The 16,174-nt window shown below is 39.5% G+C and overlaps 3 protein-coding genes across 4 annotated transcripts; 1 reads left to right on the forward strand and 2 right to left on the reverse strand.

The window, feature by feature from the left end:
• Nucleotides 1-289: 289 nt before the first annotated feature.
• Nucleotides 290-6,169, reverse strand: poll (polymerase (DNA directed), lambda). The gene is made up of 9 exons (XM_023421998.2): nt 6,079-6,169; nt 4,844-4,987; nt 4,395-4,692; nt 4,080-4,197; nt 3,559-3,897; nt 3,187-3,360; nt 2,509-2,637; nt 1,697-1,865; nt 290-1,594 (listed from the first exon to the last, which is right to left on the reverse strand). Exons 2-9 carry the CDS (start codon nt 4,956-4,958, stop codon nt 1,233-1,235), a joined length of 1,704 nt encoding a protein of 567 aa, XP_023277766.1. The 5' UTR covers nt 4,959-4,987; nt 6,079-6,169; the 3' UTR covers nt 290-1,232.
• Nucleotides 6,170-6,173: 4 nt separating this feature from the next.
• dpcd (deleted in primary ciliary dyskinesia homolog (mouse)) lies at nt 6,174-9,575 on the forward strand. 2 transcript variants are annotated; one of them, XM_087178212.1, is made up of 7 exons: nt 6,176-6,254; nt 6,344-6,423; nt 7,006-7,086; nt 7,190-7,314; nt 7,451-7,584; nt 7,750-7,852; nt 8,397-9,575. In XM_087178212.1, the coding sequence occupies exons 2-7, from the start codon at nt 6,360-6,362 to the stop codon at nt 8,499-8,501; spliced, it is 612 nt and encodes a 203-aa protein (XP_087034338.1). In that variant the 5' UTR covers nt 6,176-6,254; nt 6,344-6,359; the 3' UTR covers nt 8,502-9,575. The 2 variants fall into 2 exon arrangements, with proteins under 2 accessions (XP_023277782.1, XP_087034338.1); XM_023422014.2 differs by having other exon boundaries at nt 6,174-6,423.
• A 1,117-nt stretch (nt 9,576-10,692) lies between these two features.
• fgf8b (fibroblast growth factor 8b) lies at nt 10,693-14,961 on the reverse strand. Its single transcript, XM_023422016.2, has 5 exons — nt 14,326-14,961; nt 14,192-14,228; nt 13,483-13,663; nt 11,818-11,924; nt 10,693-11,543 (listed from the first exon to the last, which is right to left on the reverse strand). Exons 1-5 carry the CDS (start codon nt 14,382-14,384, stop codon nt 11,247-11,249), a joined length of 681 nt encoding a protein of 226 aa, XP_023277784.1. The 5' UTR covers nt 14,385-14,961; the 3' UTR covers nt 10,693-11,246.
• Nucleotides 14,962-16,174: the final 1,213 nt, after the last annotated feature.

Below are 16,174 nucleotides of genomic sequence, written 5' to 3' on the forward strand. Positions count from 1 at the left end.
GACCCGCGATTGGACAGTCCGGGCCAACTGGGAAGAGGCTGACCAATCACTGATCGGTGCGTCTCTACTGCATGGCCTTGTTATCTTCCTGGCTTCGCCTTCTTCCTCTTCACCGTTCAAGTCAGTCTTGTCCTTCTGTATGATCTAGCTTCAAAACCTTTTCAGTTTATCCACTGTTACTAAACTGTACTCAGAATAAAAAGTGATAAAAGTCAAAGGCCAGTCAAATTTATACCCAGTATGTCAAATTGATGTCGTTCTGAAAAGTGACACAGGAAGAGATCTGCTATTACCTTTCAACATGTTTTATTATCATTATTCGTCTGTCATAAAATATACTATATCAAGCACTTCCTATATTAAGCCTGTGTATATTCTCATTTGTCCAGGTCATAGTATCCTAAAGGAGTTTTTTAAATCGAAAACAACTGGACTAGGTTATTTGTCTGTGAAGACGTTTCACCTCTCATCCAAGAGGCTTCATCAGTTCGTGTACGCATCTGACCAGGCTAGGACTGGTCCTACTTTCTGGTGTGGAGACCCAGGTATTTAACCTCTTGTGGGCGTTCACAAGGATGATGATGTCACTTCCTATATTAAAATGTCTTTAAGGGGTGAGTTCACTCGACTTGCCAAACCATATTTTTTCACTTTCCTCTGATGGTATCTAGTCCTGCAGATAGTTTTAGATTTACCTGCTGAGCTTTGGAGATATCCATCTTTGAAACTTTTGCTGCATACTTTGTATGACTGATAATGATGAAATTTATTATTTATTTATCACAAAACTGATATTTATAATATATCTTTTTACAATGTTCCTAGTTACTCAGCTTAATCCATAAACCGACCATAAAAAATAAAAGTCAAAGGCTCCGGAAACGACAACAAAATTACATTAATTGTTTTATATTGTGTAATATATATTGCAGTAAAAGTTTCAGAGGTGGATAACTTGAAAACCTCAGCATGTACAGCTTAAAAAGGCTGGAGGAACAGACACTGCTAAGAGAAAGTAAGAAGATATACTGTTTTTGAGATTTGAGTTAACCCAACATTTTATCTGTATAATAAAAATAGCATTCAAGTCAAACAGGTTTCTTATGTGATCAGTGGAGCAGTAACACATCCTTAAAATTAGTTATTTGAGCATAATTGCTTTTTCCCCATTTCATCATTCATCATCATGATTTTTCTATAAAGCCAGGCATGGCATTGTGATTGATAAATCTTCACCAGTCCCTTTCATGAGGCTTCCTGTATGGTACGCCTAAAAGACTAAAAACATCCTCCTCTCTTAGTGTAGTAAGTGGAGTGCCGCCATATACCTTCAAGTTTCCCTGACGCACCACAGCTTCGTTTAGCGAGTGCTCTGATAAACTCATGTTTTTTGTCTTTGCCAGTGCTCTCATTGAGCGGTTAAAGTGTGCTGACCCGGTGAAATACATGAGAGCACAGGCAAACTCGTTGTAGGGCACTACGATGATGTCCAGCCTGCGATGGCGTTGGCCGGGTCCTGGCAAGCGGCACACACCCATGTATTTCTTCTGTTCTCCATTCTCCTCGTGGCTCACCAGGTCATCTGTCAGAAACCCTTTGATAAAAAACAGTTGTTTTTTTTTCCAGTTTCTCTCAGGGAAAACAAACCTAGTAAGACATGAGAAAATCTGTTCCACCTAAAAAAGATGGAGCTTACCACTGTCATGGAGGATCTCTAACACTTTGCTGAAGATGCCCTTGTGGGACCTGCCGTCAGGGTGAGATACAAGTACATCAACATCTCCACATGTGGCTTTTCCCCGACGGTAGGAGCCACATGTCATAGCCACCAGGCCTGGGTCTATAGCCTGGGTGGCATCCCTCACCTGCACATACCCAGAAAAAAAAGACACAAAATAGAAGCTGTAATCTATCTATTTAATCTTTGGACTCTCAATAACAGTGTTTAAATTGAATGTTCTCTCTTTTTTACTGTGTCCCTTCCACTGGCGAACAAGTAAGCTTTTACCTGTTCCCAGCCAAATACTGGGAGGTAGGCTCACTAAAGCATCACATTTTATTTTGACAAGCCTGAGGGAGTGCACATGCTTTAGTCATCTGTCTCCTGTGCACTTTCTATTTGGCAGCTTTGAAGGAAAAAGAAAATCCAAGTAATACTATCTGAAAACAACTAGCGTTGTATGCAACGCTCTGGAGCGAACAGGTATCTGGCTAACTTAAGATGCAGCAAGTTTAAGAGTTAGTTTTCCCCTTTGGGATGCTCCACTTTGTGAGGATACAGTCTGGTTTTCCCATTATCAAGCAGTCAAGGAAAGCTGACACAAACTTTTTCCTACTTTAAGCCTACTGCTTCCAAATTTCTGAGGGTTAGAGGCAGAATCTTTTTCAGAGATATCTCACCTCTATGTGTATGAGTAAACATTTTGAAGTGTTGAACGAAGTAAACATATTTCAGTCATCATCACAAAATGTTACATGTAGATATTGTGACAAATGAAGATGCATTACCACTTTCTCTATGGCTGCTGCTTCTTCTCTGGGCATACGGTCTAGAAAGTCATCGTAGTGCTTCAGTCCTATTTTCTGAGTGTTGCTCAGGTGGGCTTTCGTGCGGATGTCCTCCAAAGTGCGAAATCCCTGGTATACAAATAACATTTTTCTTTAAAAAACCCCCCCAAAAAAACCTTTAAAAAAATACATGATGTTATATATTATACATTTGCTTCCCATCTCCTTCTTGCCTTAGTTATTCATTTAATTTCAATTAAATTATATATGTTTTTTTTATTGTAATCTTTTGATAAGGCATTGTTTTACAGAAGCCTCAGATGAAAAAGCTCCAAAATACATGAAAACAAAAGCTCGACTGATTCTGGATTTGTGAGAGTGATATTTCAATATTTGAGAATTCAGAAAATCAAATCCAATAACAACCATATAACCATTGTTTCTTAATTACCTCTTTGGCATTTCTGCACTGAAATTTCTTGCTCCTTAATCATGCGACACACACCAGTTTACAGTGAATAAGCTAATATCAGCACTATATCGGCCCAGCAGATTTATCAGACAAGAGTAGTCAAGAGCTGGCTACAAGATATTATGTCACTGTGTTGTAAGTTGTGATTTGATGTGAATACCCTTTGAGAACAGTCTTTTTTATGTGTGTGTGTGTATTTGCCTTACCTGTTGGTACCACAGTTGTGCAGTTTTAGCTCCTGCACCCCAAATGTTAGTGAAAAGCTCCAGTACTGGCACAGCCTCCCCGATGTGATCTAGCTTCCGGAGATGACCGCTCTCCATGATCTCATCAATTTTGTCAGCCATTCGTTTTCCGATCCCTGGAATCTGACAAGCCTCCTGAAACAAATGGAAAAAAGGTTTTCATTGAAAATGGAATATAAACAAAATAATTCCAATAGTGTACACTAAAACAATCTGTGTGCTTGAGTGTTATCCGTCATTCAACAAAAAGTACTTGCTACAGTATATCCAACAACAATTCAAATTACTGACAGTACCAACAACATAATATTAAAAGCATCTGCACGACATAACTTGATATGATGTAACAGGCTTGTGGTAACTCTTCAGTGCGTTGACAGCCTTGGAGTAGCCCAGCGCCCTCCACTTGTCCCCCTGGTGGGTGTAGGCCTTGGCCAGCACTTCAAGTTTGTCTGTGATGTGCTTGTTGAAGTTATTACTTTTGGATTGAGAGGACTGGGCACAGACCCACTTCCCTAAGACTGCCTTCTGATCGGAAGAGGCTGGACTGGGGGTGAGGCTGGGGCTAGGAGTCTCCTCTTTGGGGTGCTGGCCAGTGATGAGCGCTTCCAGGTCACTCTGAGAGACACCATCTTCTTCTCCTCGCAGTTCCTCTTTGGTAACTGGCACTGTCTATGAGTAGGATTAAAATAAAACTATAATAACGATCCAACACACACAGACTTGTTGTTTTCATGTGTTCATCTGTTAACTTTTGTCCCCAGTTGCACCAAATGATTACTTACTGAAAGACTGGTAAACCTGATAAATGACAAATTCAGTTTGTCTTTTCTTCACAAGACCTGGCAACCTACCATGTCTATGGTCTCTCCTTCCTTAGTTTGATGTGACACTGGCTCTACAATAGTTTCTGCTGCAGGCTTGACATCCGGCAACTCTTCTTTAATATTTGCATGTTGTGTCTCAGATTCCCTAAATGGACAGAAAATAAAAAGATGCATTAATATTGATGACTCATTCAGTCTTCTAATATATAGCCAGTCTCTGTGCAGTAGAAGTAGTGCAAGTCTATGTGACAACCTGGAAAAGATCATGAGATACAGATGCAATTAAGAAAGGCTTTCAGACATAAGCAGACTTTTCAACAAAATAACCAGAAGCTCATTAACCTCTTTGGTAAAAGAAGGCTGTAGTTGGCTACGTCCAGCAGTTGTTTTTCACTGATGCACAAGCTCAACCAAGTGCATTTCACCAGTTGGACTCCAGAGGGCATACAATCCACTTTCAGTAGGCGCAGAGCCCTGTCACTGTCCATGTTGTCATCTACAACAACATGAGTGACACTGGGACACAGTGAATTCTCCGTCTGTCCTCCATTCTGCTGAATTTGTCTTTGAAAGATCTGGCATCTGGCATTTCCTATTCCAGCAGGCAGGATGTACACTGTGACACCATTAAAAGTGTTTCCTGAGGCAGAGGAGAGGGGCAGATTACTATGAGCAAATGTGTTTCATTGCCTTGCTTTTACTTTGGTGTTAACATTATTTATCTCTGGCTATAAGTACATCTTAATCTGTTTTCTTCAACTCAGTGTCACACATGCACACGCAATAACAACCTGTGTCATCACATTCATCCGGTTTCTTCTTTCGTGGGGGTGCATCCTTTCCCTGCAGTACTCTGGCCCTTTTAACTTTAGGGAAAGCTTTCATGATGCCATGACGAGGCTCCATCTTGCCTGTTAAAGGGGGGCACCAGTGGCCTGTGGCACGAAGCACAATTATAAAGTTATTCATAAGTTTAAAGGGTAAAAGCCACCTGCAAATCTAGAACATTTGCTGTGTACTACCAAATGTGCATTGCATACTAATATGTAGTGAGTTCACACTGGAAAACTGACTCATTTTAATAGAAAAACACTTTTTGCTTGCTAATTCTTTCTTTTTATACTTCCTTTTGATTCTGTAAAGTTCACAGTAACAATATTGCGTTGTAAAAATACTCAAAGGTTGTGCATTCAAAATCTTACTTAAGTGAAAGTTTGGAAGTATTATCATTGTAATGTACTTAAATATCAAATACAAAAGTACACATCATGCAGACAGAGTTCTCCCTGGGAATGGTATAATATCGATATGCTATATTATAATCGATATTATAATTTACAATAAAAATAAACATACATATATACAATATATATAATATACAACTACTCGTTTACAACACATTGTAATTGATAACATAATCATGTGTTGTGATAGTACGTTATTAATGTGCATAGTAACAAGTGACTGTAGCCGTCACATCGATGTAGTGCAGAAAAAAGTACAATATTACGAATTCTAAAATGTAGGGGCGTGGGAGTAACGTGGCATTTAGTGGGAGTACTCAAGTAAAGTGCAAAGACCTCAAAACTGTCCTGCAGTACTTCAGTAAACGTACTTCGGAACTGCCACGACTGAGCAAGATGTTTTATATCTGCCATACTGAATGTTTTGTATTAATTTACAGGTAGTACAGAACACTAGTACACTTCTCGTACAGATACAGCTTTCTCCAGCAATTTGGACACTGGAATAGCCAAACGTGGGAGCTGTTTCGGGTTTTAACTGTGACAGAACAGTTCATTCTGCTTCATAAAACATCTGTATTCTCAATTTATTTAGTCTTAACTAGCTACCTTTAGCTTATGCTAACGCTAACGATAGAAACATCAAACAGTCGGTGTTTTGACTGTTTCGATTATTCTTTTCACTTAATATATACACTACATTTTAACTCATTACCCCACATTCGAATATTATTGCATATTTAAGCATAAAACGTATTAATCTGTAATGTTATGGGTCTTACCTCTGTTTAGATGGAACCATACGTAGAGAAATCTCAACAGACGGACAACATTCAAACGTTTCACTTCCGGGTCAATTGTTCGGTTTAGTTTTGCTTAAAATTGCAGCTAACTAATACAACAACTACAAAGTCTACGTTCGAGATCATGTATGTGATACGTTTTAAAAAGATAAAGGGTATGTATATATACATATATTTAAATATACGTCCTCTTATTGGGGTTGATTTTGGTTGCTATGGTTACGGAAGTGGTCCTATGCAACAGAAACATCTGTAGAGACATGGCTGCGCAGAGCTGGAGTAATATCTTAAAATCATCAAAGAAAACAGCTTTGATACACGACGGTGAGTACAACGAAGAAAAACTAGCCTTAATGATCAAAACAAACTGTTTTCCAGAATCAGTATTTGCCTAACTTTAACAGCTAGTTCTTTTCAGACTGTTTGCTAATGTTAGCTAACATTAATGTTATTAGGCAACAAACAGGTGGTGATCTCTCATCTATAGCACAATGTCTGAAAAATTGTGCACTCAAAAAAGAGCTAAAGAAGGTAAAGAAGAGGTAAAGAAACTAAACATCCGTTTAATTGTGAGATCTCTGATCGACAAGTCTGGTCTGACCTCCCCTGTTAGCATCTCTGCTCACTTGATGCTAATCCTTGAATCACTATCCTTTATCCATACGTGCTCGTTTCTATTTACAGCAATTGCATCTGATTTGATTTGACCAATATTTCATTAAATATTGTATGTTGCAAAATAAAAGAAATTCTTAATATACTCCTTAATATCCTAAGAAAGGTAAGACGTCAGGCTGGGTTAGTACTGAAACCATATGGCTTGTTTGTGCTACATTAAATACATTCCAGTATTTTTTTTTTCTGTTCTAATTTATATGCAAATATGTTTATGAATTCCACCTCCAGGGAAAAGGAAGATTCACTACCTCTTCACAGATGGAAAAGAAATGGCAGAAGAGTATGACTTAAAAACAGATGAGCTCATAGGTAAGCAACAAGTTTTGCTGTGTGGGGCTACTAGTTTATGAATATCAGTCAATGCATGGAATGAGTTTTTCTGTGTTTCTGTGAAACATTTGGTACATTTCAGTACGAAAGTGGCGTCATAAAAGCACACTTGGAGCTCAAGGCCAATGGCAGGTAGAGGTAGGGGAGCCACTTGCAAGCCCTGTCGCATCTTTGGACTCCGATGTGATCAAGGAGAACTACTCCAATGTTGGTTTTCTTCTCAGTTTTTTCTCATTTTGACTCTAGAATTACAGTTTAACCTCCACATATTCTCATGTGAACTTTGGTTTGTTTAAGTTCTTTTTGATTCCTTTGAGAGAAAACAATGATTTTGTTTCCACAGCCTGTGTTCATGCGTAAAGATATAAAGAGCAGCTTTCAGTGGAGAATCCGCAACCTTCCCTATCCCAAAGATGTCTTCAATGTTTCTGTGGAGCCATCTGAGAGATGCATCATCATAAAAACCTCAAACAAAAAGTAAATATGCATGAGAACACTCGTTTTCCCTGGCCATCTCATCTTTCCTGTGCAGTACACTTGTTGCATGTAATCCTTATGTCCTCCCTATAGATGGCACTGTGTACAATACTTTTGTCTACGGTTGTGAGACAAACCTATCACATCTTCTCCTTGTCTTCCCAGGTATTATAAGAAGTTCAATATTCCTGACCTCGATCGCAGTCAGCTGCCATTCGACTGCTCTGCCCTCAGCTTTACTCACGCCAACAACACTTTGATTGTCAGCGTAAGTCCTACACTACAATGAAAAAAAAAAATATATAAACCTATGTTATGAAACCGTATACTTTCAATATAAAGGTGCAAGTATTAAAGATTGATTCCTAGTGTTCTTACCTAAAATGTTGAATTCAGGTTCCTGAACAGTATCATCTTTGCAATATTAATTAAGCAAAAGTAGCTGAAAAATTAATTTACAAAACCAAAGAAAATGTCCAAGAAACCATCCTCCTCACTTGCATAAGATACTTTTTAAACTGTGACAGTGCATAAAAGTGTAACTTTGTTCAGTGTTCAAGTATTTCATGCAAATCATGAGGGCAAGATGTAGGTGTTTTTTTTCTTGATTTTGTACTCAAGTTTTTCCTCTGTGCACCTGTCAAGCTTTTTTTTAACATTACAATAATAATAATTTTTGCCCAAAATAATTGCACTTTTAGTTTTATATGCTTTGTATTTTGTATGGTCTTTCAGTATGACTACAGTGAAGGATTTACCGGAGGGAGACGGGGAGAATGTTGAAGTAATTATTTTTCTTCTCTCTTGTCCAGTACAAAAAACCCAAAGAGATCTTAACCCTTGAGCAGGAGCTACTGAAGGAGCTGAAGACAGTGAAGGACACTGCAGGACGGGACGGTGACTGCAAAAGTCAGTGAATTGTGAATGTGGGAGCGAGAGAATAATTCTGCGCAGATCCTCACACCGTCATTTTCCAGTCACATGTGAGCTCTCATTTATCTGAATCCCTTATTCAGAAGACCTTTTCTTAGTGCCTTGTCCATGGCTTAATGCTTCTTATTATGTTTACTAATTGGGGTCCATTTCTTGGAGTTGATACTGTTGAAATTTGTCCTATTATTTATGTTTGATATTTGACATTTTTGACATTTTCAGTCAAATATATTCCAAGTTTCTCAGTTTCACAGGCAGATATATTAACTTTGTGGTTGGACCATGAGTGTTTTCCCAAATTATTTTTCATAGAAAAATCATTTCACAACTCACATAAAGTATTTGTATGGAAATTATAATTGTATCGCAACAACATCTATTTTTTTGCTCCTTGTTACCAAACCTACCAGGGAGCCTGTTGATGGGGGTCACATAACCTACCATCCTCCTTTCATTGATGTCCTTGTAAAACACTCAAAACATACAATGCCTCATCCCTGTTCGTTCCGGGGTCACTGTTACGAGCACGTCCCATTTGTGTTAACTGAATACCCTTATGTTCCATGCATGTAGTGGGCCACCCTGAAAGCCATTACTGAAACTAGTGTTACCGTTTCCCATTACAACAGAGGGTCACTGTGACTTTGTGGTCTCCAGCTAAAACTCCATAGACACAAGTTAGAAATAGGAGCAACTGTTCCAGAGGTGTCTTCCAAATTGTTTTGATATTCTTGTCTAAGAGGGACAAATATAAAATTTCACATCTTTAGCATACGGAATTATATGTGTACATAGGATTCTTGGCAAAATCTGAGGCACTCAAGAGGGTGATGATTTAAAAAGCCTTTATTTTCTCATTGCATGTGTATATATATGACATGTACAAAATAATTGTATGTATGGACCCTTGCTTCAGAATGTGACATTTGTCTACTTTTTCACAAAGTTCAGTTAAAAAAAGAAAAAGTCCTATCAGAAATACTTAAACAGTGGATAAAAAAAGAATGGTGTTGTTTAAAAGAGACAATGGCATTTAAATATAGATTGTTTCAACCTTGTGATTCCTTGCATTTTTTACCACTTGTCCAAACCCAGAGAGCAAGTGCAAAAAGCAGAGACAAAACCACAGGTCTCTCTCACTATTGTGCTTTGTCTTCTTCCAGATGGAAAGAACAGGAATACAAGAAAACATTTTAAAAGCAGTCTGTCCTGTTGTTTTGCAAATTCCTGTGAGGGTCTTGATGGAACATGAATTCTTAAAAATGAACGCAAAAATGCATTCATACATACTTGATTAGGTAGTGTTTGTCTGTTTGTTTTCTTAAGACGTGTGGTGATTCTAGATGGATATAACATGAAAAAAGTTTCTGCTGTTTAGCAGATGCATTAAACACCAAGCGTTTATATGAAGTCTTAATTTTGCTAATTTTCCTTAATGCTTTACAGTCTTTAGAGCTTGAGCTGCTGTCAAAACAAATTCCTGTGGCAGCAAACACCAACTAACAAATTGGACATCCAGCTCATGCATTGTGAGAGCAGCCGGGTCTTCTTCCTCCCCTGTCGTTTGGCCTCTGATGGTCATGCTCAACTGCTTCTGGGAAGAGGGTTTCTTTTCTGCCTCCCTTTCATTCCCGAATGCCTCTTCCCAGCCATTCCCACTCTTTCAGCCGATGCCACATTTTGCCACACAGGCCCTGACACTTTTTCTGCAACCCCTCAACTCCCTCTCTGCACCCCTCCCCCCCATCCCTCTTACCCCTCCCTGTGTGACTGGCTTCTTTTTGATAACTGACCCCTCCTCGTGTTATTATTCGAACCCACTATTGTATAACATGCCCTTTTATATGAGGTTTCACAAAGGGCCCATTTGATCAGAGAGTTACGGTGTGCGATCGTGAGAAATGCAACTACATGGTGGTAACCTTTGTTTGGGCCAAAATGGTGGGCTGACCTCATCGCTTTTAATGCATAGCTCAGGCCATTCAGGCCCGAGTCTCACTTGCTGAGCACATTGAATTCAGTAGCCTGTCACAGATATTGCCCCTCAGTTATCTGGGTCTCCAGCTTGAGGAAGAAGAAGGAAAAAAAAAACAACTGTTTTTTTGAGGGCAACCAACATTGTACGCTAGCTTTCCATCCCAAAACAACCACACAAGAGAAAAGCCGAGCACCATGTGAACTGATTCTTTAGTGGTTTTAATATACACTCTACAATAAATATTTCCATCATTTGACGTAATTTACATTTTTACAGTAAAAATATATTCATATATGTAGAAAAAACAGGTTAAAATTCTCCAAAATGGCCCCCTAAAGGCAAGATAGCGTGTCAACTGAGATGCTGTAGCCACAAGAAAAATCCACAGATAGCTGCCGTGTCTAGCTTCATTGTACTCACTTCTCTTTTAAACATTCTTTGTTGCTGAGCTGGCTAACTTCTAACCAAAGTCACTGTAGTTGAGTTCTTCAGTCCTTTAATTGCCCCCTGATTTAATAAGAGAAAAAAATATTTCCTAAAGTCTGTCTGAATTGGAAATAACTAGCAGATTAGATAGTCAATGTTTACATACAATCCAGTACAAAGAATTACATAATAAGTCCACAAAATGAGGCAAAAAGTGTATGGGAACTTGACTGTAAAAGTTGATTTCGCTTGGAGCATTTGCTTTCTCTTGTAGTGGTTCTTCTGTGCTGGTTCATCCACAGTTCTCCCTCAGTGGTTTCAGTCCTCAGCGGCCCCCTGAGCGCTGGTGATGGGAATGTTTAGTCCGCTTGCTGAAAGGGTGCGCGGGGACAGGGAGAGGAAGAACATCAAACGGTCTCCTCTCACTCAGCAAGTGCCCCCTGGGTAGACGCTTCATGAAGTGGGCCTCCCTCTGATGCTGCTTGGTCTTGGAGGCCTTCCTCGGACGGCCCTTGCGTGTGAAAGCCATATACCAGCCCTCGTACTTGGCGTTCTGAAGCGCCGTGTAGTTGTTTTCCAGAACAATCTCAGTGAAGATGCAGTCTTTGCCTCGTCCTTTCCGCTGCGAAAGAATGAAAGGGGGAGAAGCTGAAATACTTTGGACAATTTCCAAGGAGCAGAAACATTGTCTTTCTTTCCATTTAATCAAATACCCTTTGAAACCTTGAGAAGCCTGCTCAGACAAATCTAAAAATCTAATTTGTTCTGGCTTCAAATGTGTCTCAATAATGTGTCACCATAAGCTGTAAAGCTGGACTAACATTTCCAAGAAACAGACAAACTTCAAGATGTTGCTGTAGTCTTAGGCAGCCACAAAACTATGAATTCCAGATTACCTTGCCGATCAGCTTCCCCCTCTTGTTCATGCATATGTAGTATCCTGTCTTCACCCCTCTAATACGAACACGACTTCCAAAAGAGTCCGTCTCCACTTCCAGTTTAGCTGCACAGACAAAACAAATCACAAATAATGAGATGACACAGTTCTGACATGGTGCAGACATGCAGATTATTATGTTACAGTGTGTGAGACAAATGAGCTTCTTTCCTCTGAATGTATTCCTTATGTGTAGCCGAGACTGTAATAAACTGGAGTTACATCATGTCATCATTAAATGGCATTAAATCGCTTTGAGGAGATCATGACCAGGGAACCAGAATCATGAAGATAGCAAATAAATTTAATGACCCGGCAGCCACCTTTAACAAAGCACGCAAGCCTTCCAAAATAGCATCAAATGATAGTGATTTCACACGGCGTGATTGTTGTTGAATGTCTGTAAATGCTGTGCTGTGATGCAGTTCAGTCTGGGGATAAAGGAGAGTGAGAATACTGCGGTCAGGGACACAGCCACAAGCACAGAGCAGCGGTCAGATTTGGGCCGGTTACAAGAGTGACACCCACTTAGGATGTGAAGCCAGTGTGTGCATGACTTACTGACTGAATCTATGTGTGTGTATGTGTGTGTGTGTGTGTGTGTGAGAATGTGGGTGTAAGCAGAGAAATTTAAAAGACAAAAGAGCACACAGGAGAGGCAAGGAGAGGAAAAGGTATAAAGTGAAGATGCTGACTTCACCGCTCCTTATAAATTGAGTCATACATTGAGTTGTAAAGCAATGAAAATTCCTCATAAAATCAGCCTCCAAAAAGCAGGCAGCAGGCATAGAGCAGTGGATGGATGGTGGTGGCTGTGGTGGAAAGATGGCTAGACACACCAAAATCCTTTGGTGACAGGAATTCTGCTGCCTTTAAGACAATTTTTTCCTGCTCGAAGTAAAGACAAAAAAAAGAGAGTCCCTACTGAAGTCCATCATAACAGGTGTCAAGGACTTTCTAGACCACCAACACACTACAGAAATAAATTACCTTCATAAGGCCATAAATGATGGTAACACCGATGCCACTAACTTTGTTTACAATTTCTACTACTGTTTCTCCTGGCTCAAATAATTTTCCAACAGGCTGCCAAAAACGACATAATTTATGCTGCTTTTCAACACCGCACTGCGCACCATTGAATTCAAACTATTCCCGTGTATGTAAGGTGAACATGTTTCGTATTTTACTGTTTTCCTGAGGTTTAAAGCCATTGAAATGTAAGAAACGATGGCCTTTAGCTGTCATCGCTTTTTGATGGATCTGGCCACAGCACACGGACTTTAAGAAGTAAACTTGCTTCATAGTTTCAGAGACAATAAAAAGTGCTTTCCCTGAATGGAATAACATATGTGAACTTTTGCTCAGCTATTTTATTCTATCTTAAACTGTATTTAAATATGTAATTATATATGTCACCTCAAGGAAGGTTAAGCTAGGCCATTTACCAAAATGCTCAAAAGTTAATTTCGTGACATATTCTTGCGATATTCAGCATATTTTATTGCTCACGTGCTGCCGCTTTGTATTGTACTGTGCTTTAATTGATACTTAATTATGTTATTTGTCATTATAACACACAGTCCTATCTGTTGGCTTTATTCTTCTGGCATTTGCGTCTTACCGTGTACTGCTCCGTCGTCTCCGTTGGCGTTGACCCTCTTGTTGGCCAGGACCTGGACGTGTTTCCCGCTGGTGCGGCTGTACAGCTGGTAGGTTCGGGTCAACCTGCGGCTCATCCGGTCCGACAGCCGGCTCTGCTCGGTGACATGGTGCTTGAAATTAGGAGGAGACTGCACAGAGTTCTGTCGGACAATATAGGAAACACATGTCATGAAATATGAAATCACTTTTTAATGTCGCAGAATTTTACTTTGCAACTTAGTAAAGCCTGAAAATATTAATGTCAACTGTGAAGCTTGCCAGTCAAACGGCCAGGGCCCTGCCCTGCTGTCCCACACTTCATTATGTCATTCATCATATTTAAATAATTCATCCTGCTTTTTTTTTTCTTCTTCTTTTACCATCGATGATCTTTCGCCCCTTCTTGACTTCTTTTTTTTTCTCATTTCAGCATTTCTCCATCCACATGTGTTTTAACAATTACTTTTTAGGCTAGACCTTACCTCTTTTCAAGATGTTTGAATTGATGCCAATTGCCATAGCACTCATAATAAAATGTTTTCATTGTTATTGCAGCCCATTGCAGATGTAGAGACGGTGGACTATGAGCTGCTAAGCACGGCGCCTGAATAACTGTTAAGTTTTACTTAGTTAGTTACAGAACTTTACGCAACATTAGTGATTTTTATTGAAGTGAAAATGTGAGTTACCTGTGCATAAAAGCAAAGCGCCGTGAACTGAAGTAACCTGAGGGAAAAAGGGAAAAAATGAATAGCTCTAACCTGTTGCTGGAATTCAATGAGTAACACAAGCAACTATATTACCCTGACACCTCTTTACTTACAGATATCCTAACCTCGATGTTCTCAGCCTCATCTTGTAATAGTTCAAATATTGCTTCATGAATACTCCACTGATTCGGTGCTGGAAGCTCTTGGAAATAAAGTTCCTCCTGGTAGGGATTTCAGCCCAGTTTTATGCCCCTCTTGTTACACATAGAAGGTGATAGCCGTGACAATTAAGAGATCCGAAACTGTCAGGGTCCCATGCGGGTAAAGGATCCACTCTCCACTCTACTGATACATGAGAAAGTCCAGAGGGTTTAAAGGCGCTGCGGTGCCAATCCAAACTGAAAGTCCGGAGAAAGTGTCGCTGTCACCAAACCACCTCCACCAAATCCGCTTCGTGTCAATCACCCACTCAGCAATGAAAGTCTTGATTAACGTTTCAAGTCGAAATAAATCCTCTCTGACTTTCTGTCACACGGCAGTGGCACTGATTTAGATTTTTACGCACGGATCTTTACGCAGGATGCGCACTAGGGATTTCCTAAGAATAAGTTATTACATTAAAAAGAAATGTTGAATGAATTCCATGAGTGACAGCACGGATTTATTTGTTTTCTGTGCAGTTAAAGCAATGGTGGCACGGCTGTCTCTCTATAAGATGCGCAGATAGTAAAGCTCCAACATCAACCTTCCTCCCACACGTGTATTTCTTGTGGTTGCCTCCAGTCCGCATACAGCATCTGTCTCCCTCTACATTTAAATACTTTAACTTGCGGGAAAGTCAATATCCTCGGCGAGAGCAGGCGGAGCGTTCAGGCTGGAGCCAATTTGAAACTGAATACTTGTTAAAACACTTTGCCTATTGCTTTGTAACTATTTGCTTGCAAATCCATAAACACAACATTCATCATTTAAATGCACATAATTATCCAACCTATGAAAATAGCCACATGAAGAAGACAGGAGCTTATTTGTGGGTTAATATTCAAGTTAGATTAAAACAACATAATATATAATACATAATATGTCTTCCAAAATGTTTTACTAAGCATTTATTCGCAGTCATAAACATTAATCTCATTCAGCACATGTCATTGTATTACAGTATCTTCATACATGTAAAATCACAGTGCACTTGTTTTTCTATAAGCACAGGCATCCACATGGAAAAATTCCCTGGCATGTACTTAAGAAAATCTACAGTTACATTAACTTATTCCCTGGCTGCAGGTTAGAGGTTGGTTGGTGGTCCCTCAGGACAGACCTTGATGTACTTTTTCATCCTACATATGTAAGTAATATGTATTCCATGTGAACACATGACACAAAATGGTTTTCACATAACATCTAAAGCCTTTGCCTTGGATACAAATGCTCTCTCGCTCACAATCACTCTTCCATAACTTTTCACAATCCTGGTTTGATTTTCGAAAAGTGTGTCCTGGGCCTGGTGTGCTACTTTCACAGCATGGTTTCATACACTATATCATGCAATTATATTGTAATTATTCTTTGTGACAACAAAGCGGCAGGGTTTCCTTCAGGGGAACATGACTGTTACACATTCATCTGATAGGGAAGAAAGGGGATGGTTGTAACATGAAATACCTTGAACACTGCCTGTCAGGAACAAACTCTAAATGTGATCAGTTGCTGTTTGTGTCCAACATGTGAAGACAATGGCTGTGAATAAAGATTATCTTTTTTTTTCTCTATAACCTAAATGCCATCATCCACACACCCTCACAGTTAATAAGATACATTTATGCAGTAGGCTTATGGTTGTAAAACTTTTGTAACAGAGTCATGACAGATGTTTGCAGCAGATTTTGAAGTTAAATTCAGTTTAAGTATCTGAAATGAGTGAGGAGATATGGATGGAAACGTGAAACAAATCTTACATTT

This window comes from Seriola lalandi, unplaced genomic scaffold (genome assembly GCF_002814215.2).
Source record: "Seriola lalandi dorsalis isolate HSWRI2012SDOR001 ecotype SW California unplaced genomic scaffold, Sedor1 jcf7180002054678, whole genome shotgun sequence".
Classification (NCBI taxonomy): domain Eukaryota; kingdom Metazoa; phylum Chordata; class Actinopteri; order Carangiformes; family Carangidae; genus Seriola; species Seriola lalandi.

Bases quoted from the DNA above. Each gene is read 5' to 3' on its own strand.
- dpcd (XM_023422014.2), top strand. From the start codon at position 6,315: ATGGTTACGGAAGTGGTCCTATGCAACAGAAACATCTGTAGAGACATG. The intron at 7,087-7,189 runs GTAAGCAACAAG...GGTACATTTCAG, and splicing joins AAAAACAGATGAGCTCATAG to TACGAAAGTGGCGTCATAAA. The intron at 7,315-7,450 runs GTTGGTTTTCTT...TTGTTTCCACAG, and splicing joins TCAAGGAGAACTACTCCAAT to CCTGTGTTCATGCGTAAAGA.
- poll (XM_023421998.2), bottom strand. From the start codon at position 4,958: ATGGAGCCTCGTCATGGCATCATGAAAGCTTTCCCTAAAGTTAAAAGG. The intron at 4,198-4,394 runs GTTAATGAGCTT...CTGTCCATTTAG, and splicing joins AGCCTTCTTTTACCAAAGAG to GGAATCTGAGACACAACATG. The intron at 1,595-1,696 runs GTAAGCTCCATC...TTTTTATCAAAG, and splicing joins AGAGATCCTCCATGACAGTG to GGTTTCTGACAGATGACCTG.
- fgf8b (XM_023422016.2), bottom strand. From the start codon at position 14,384: ATGAAGCAATATTTGAACTATTACAAGATGAGGCTGAGAACATCGAGG. The intron at 14,229-14,325 runs GTAAGTAAAGAG...TTTTTCCCTCAG, and splicing joins ACATCGAGGTTAGGATATCT to GTTACTTCAGTTCACGGCGC. The intron at 11,925-13,482 runs GTAAGACGCAAA...TTGTCTGTGCAG, and splicing joins AGACGACGGAGCAGTACACG to CTAAACTGGAAGTGGAGACG.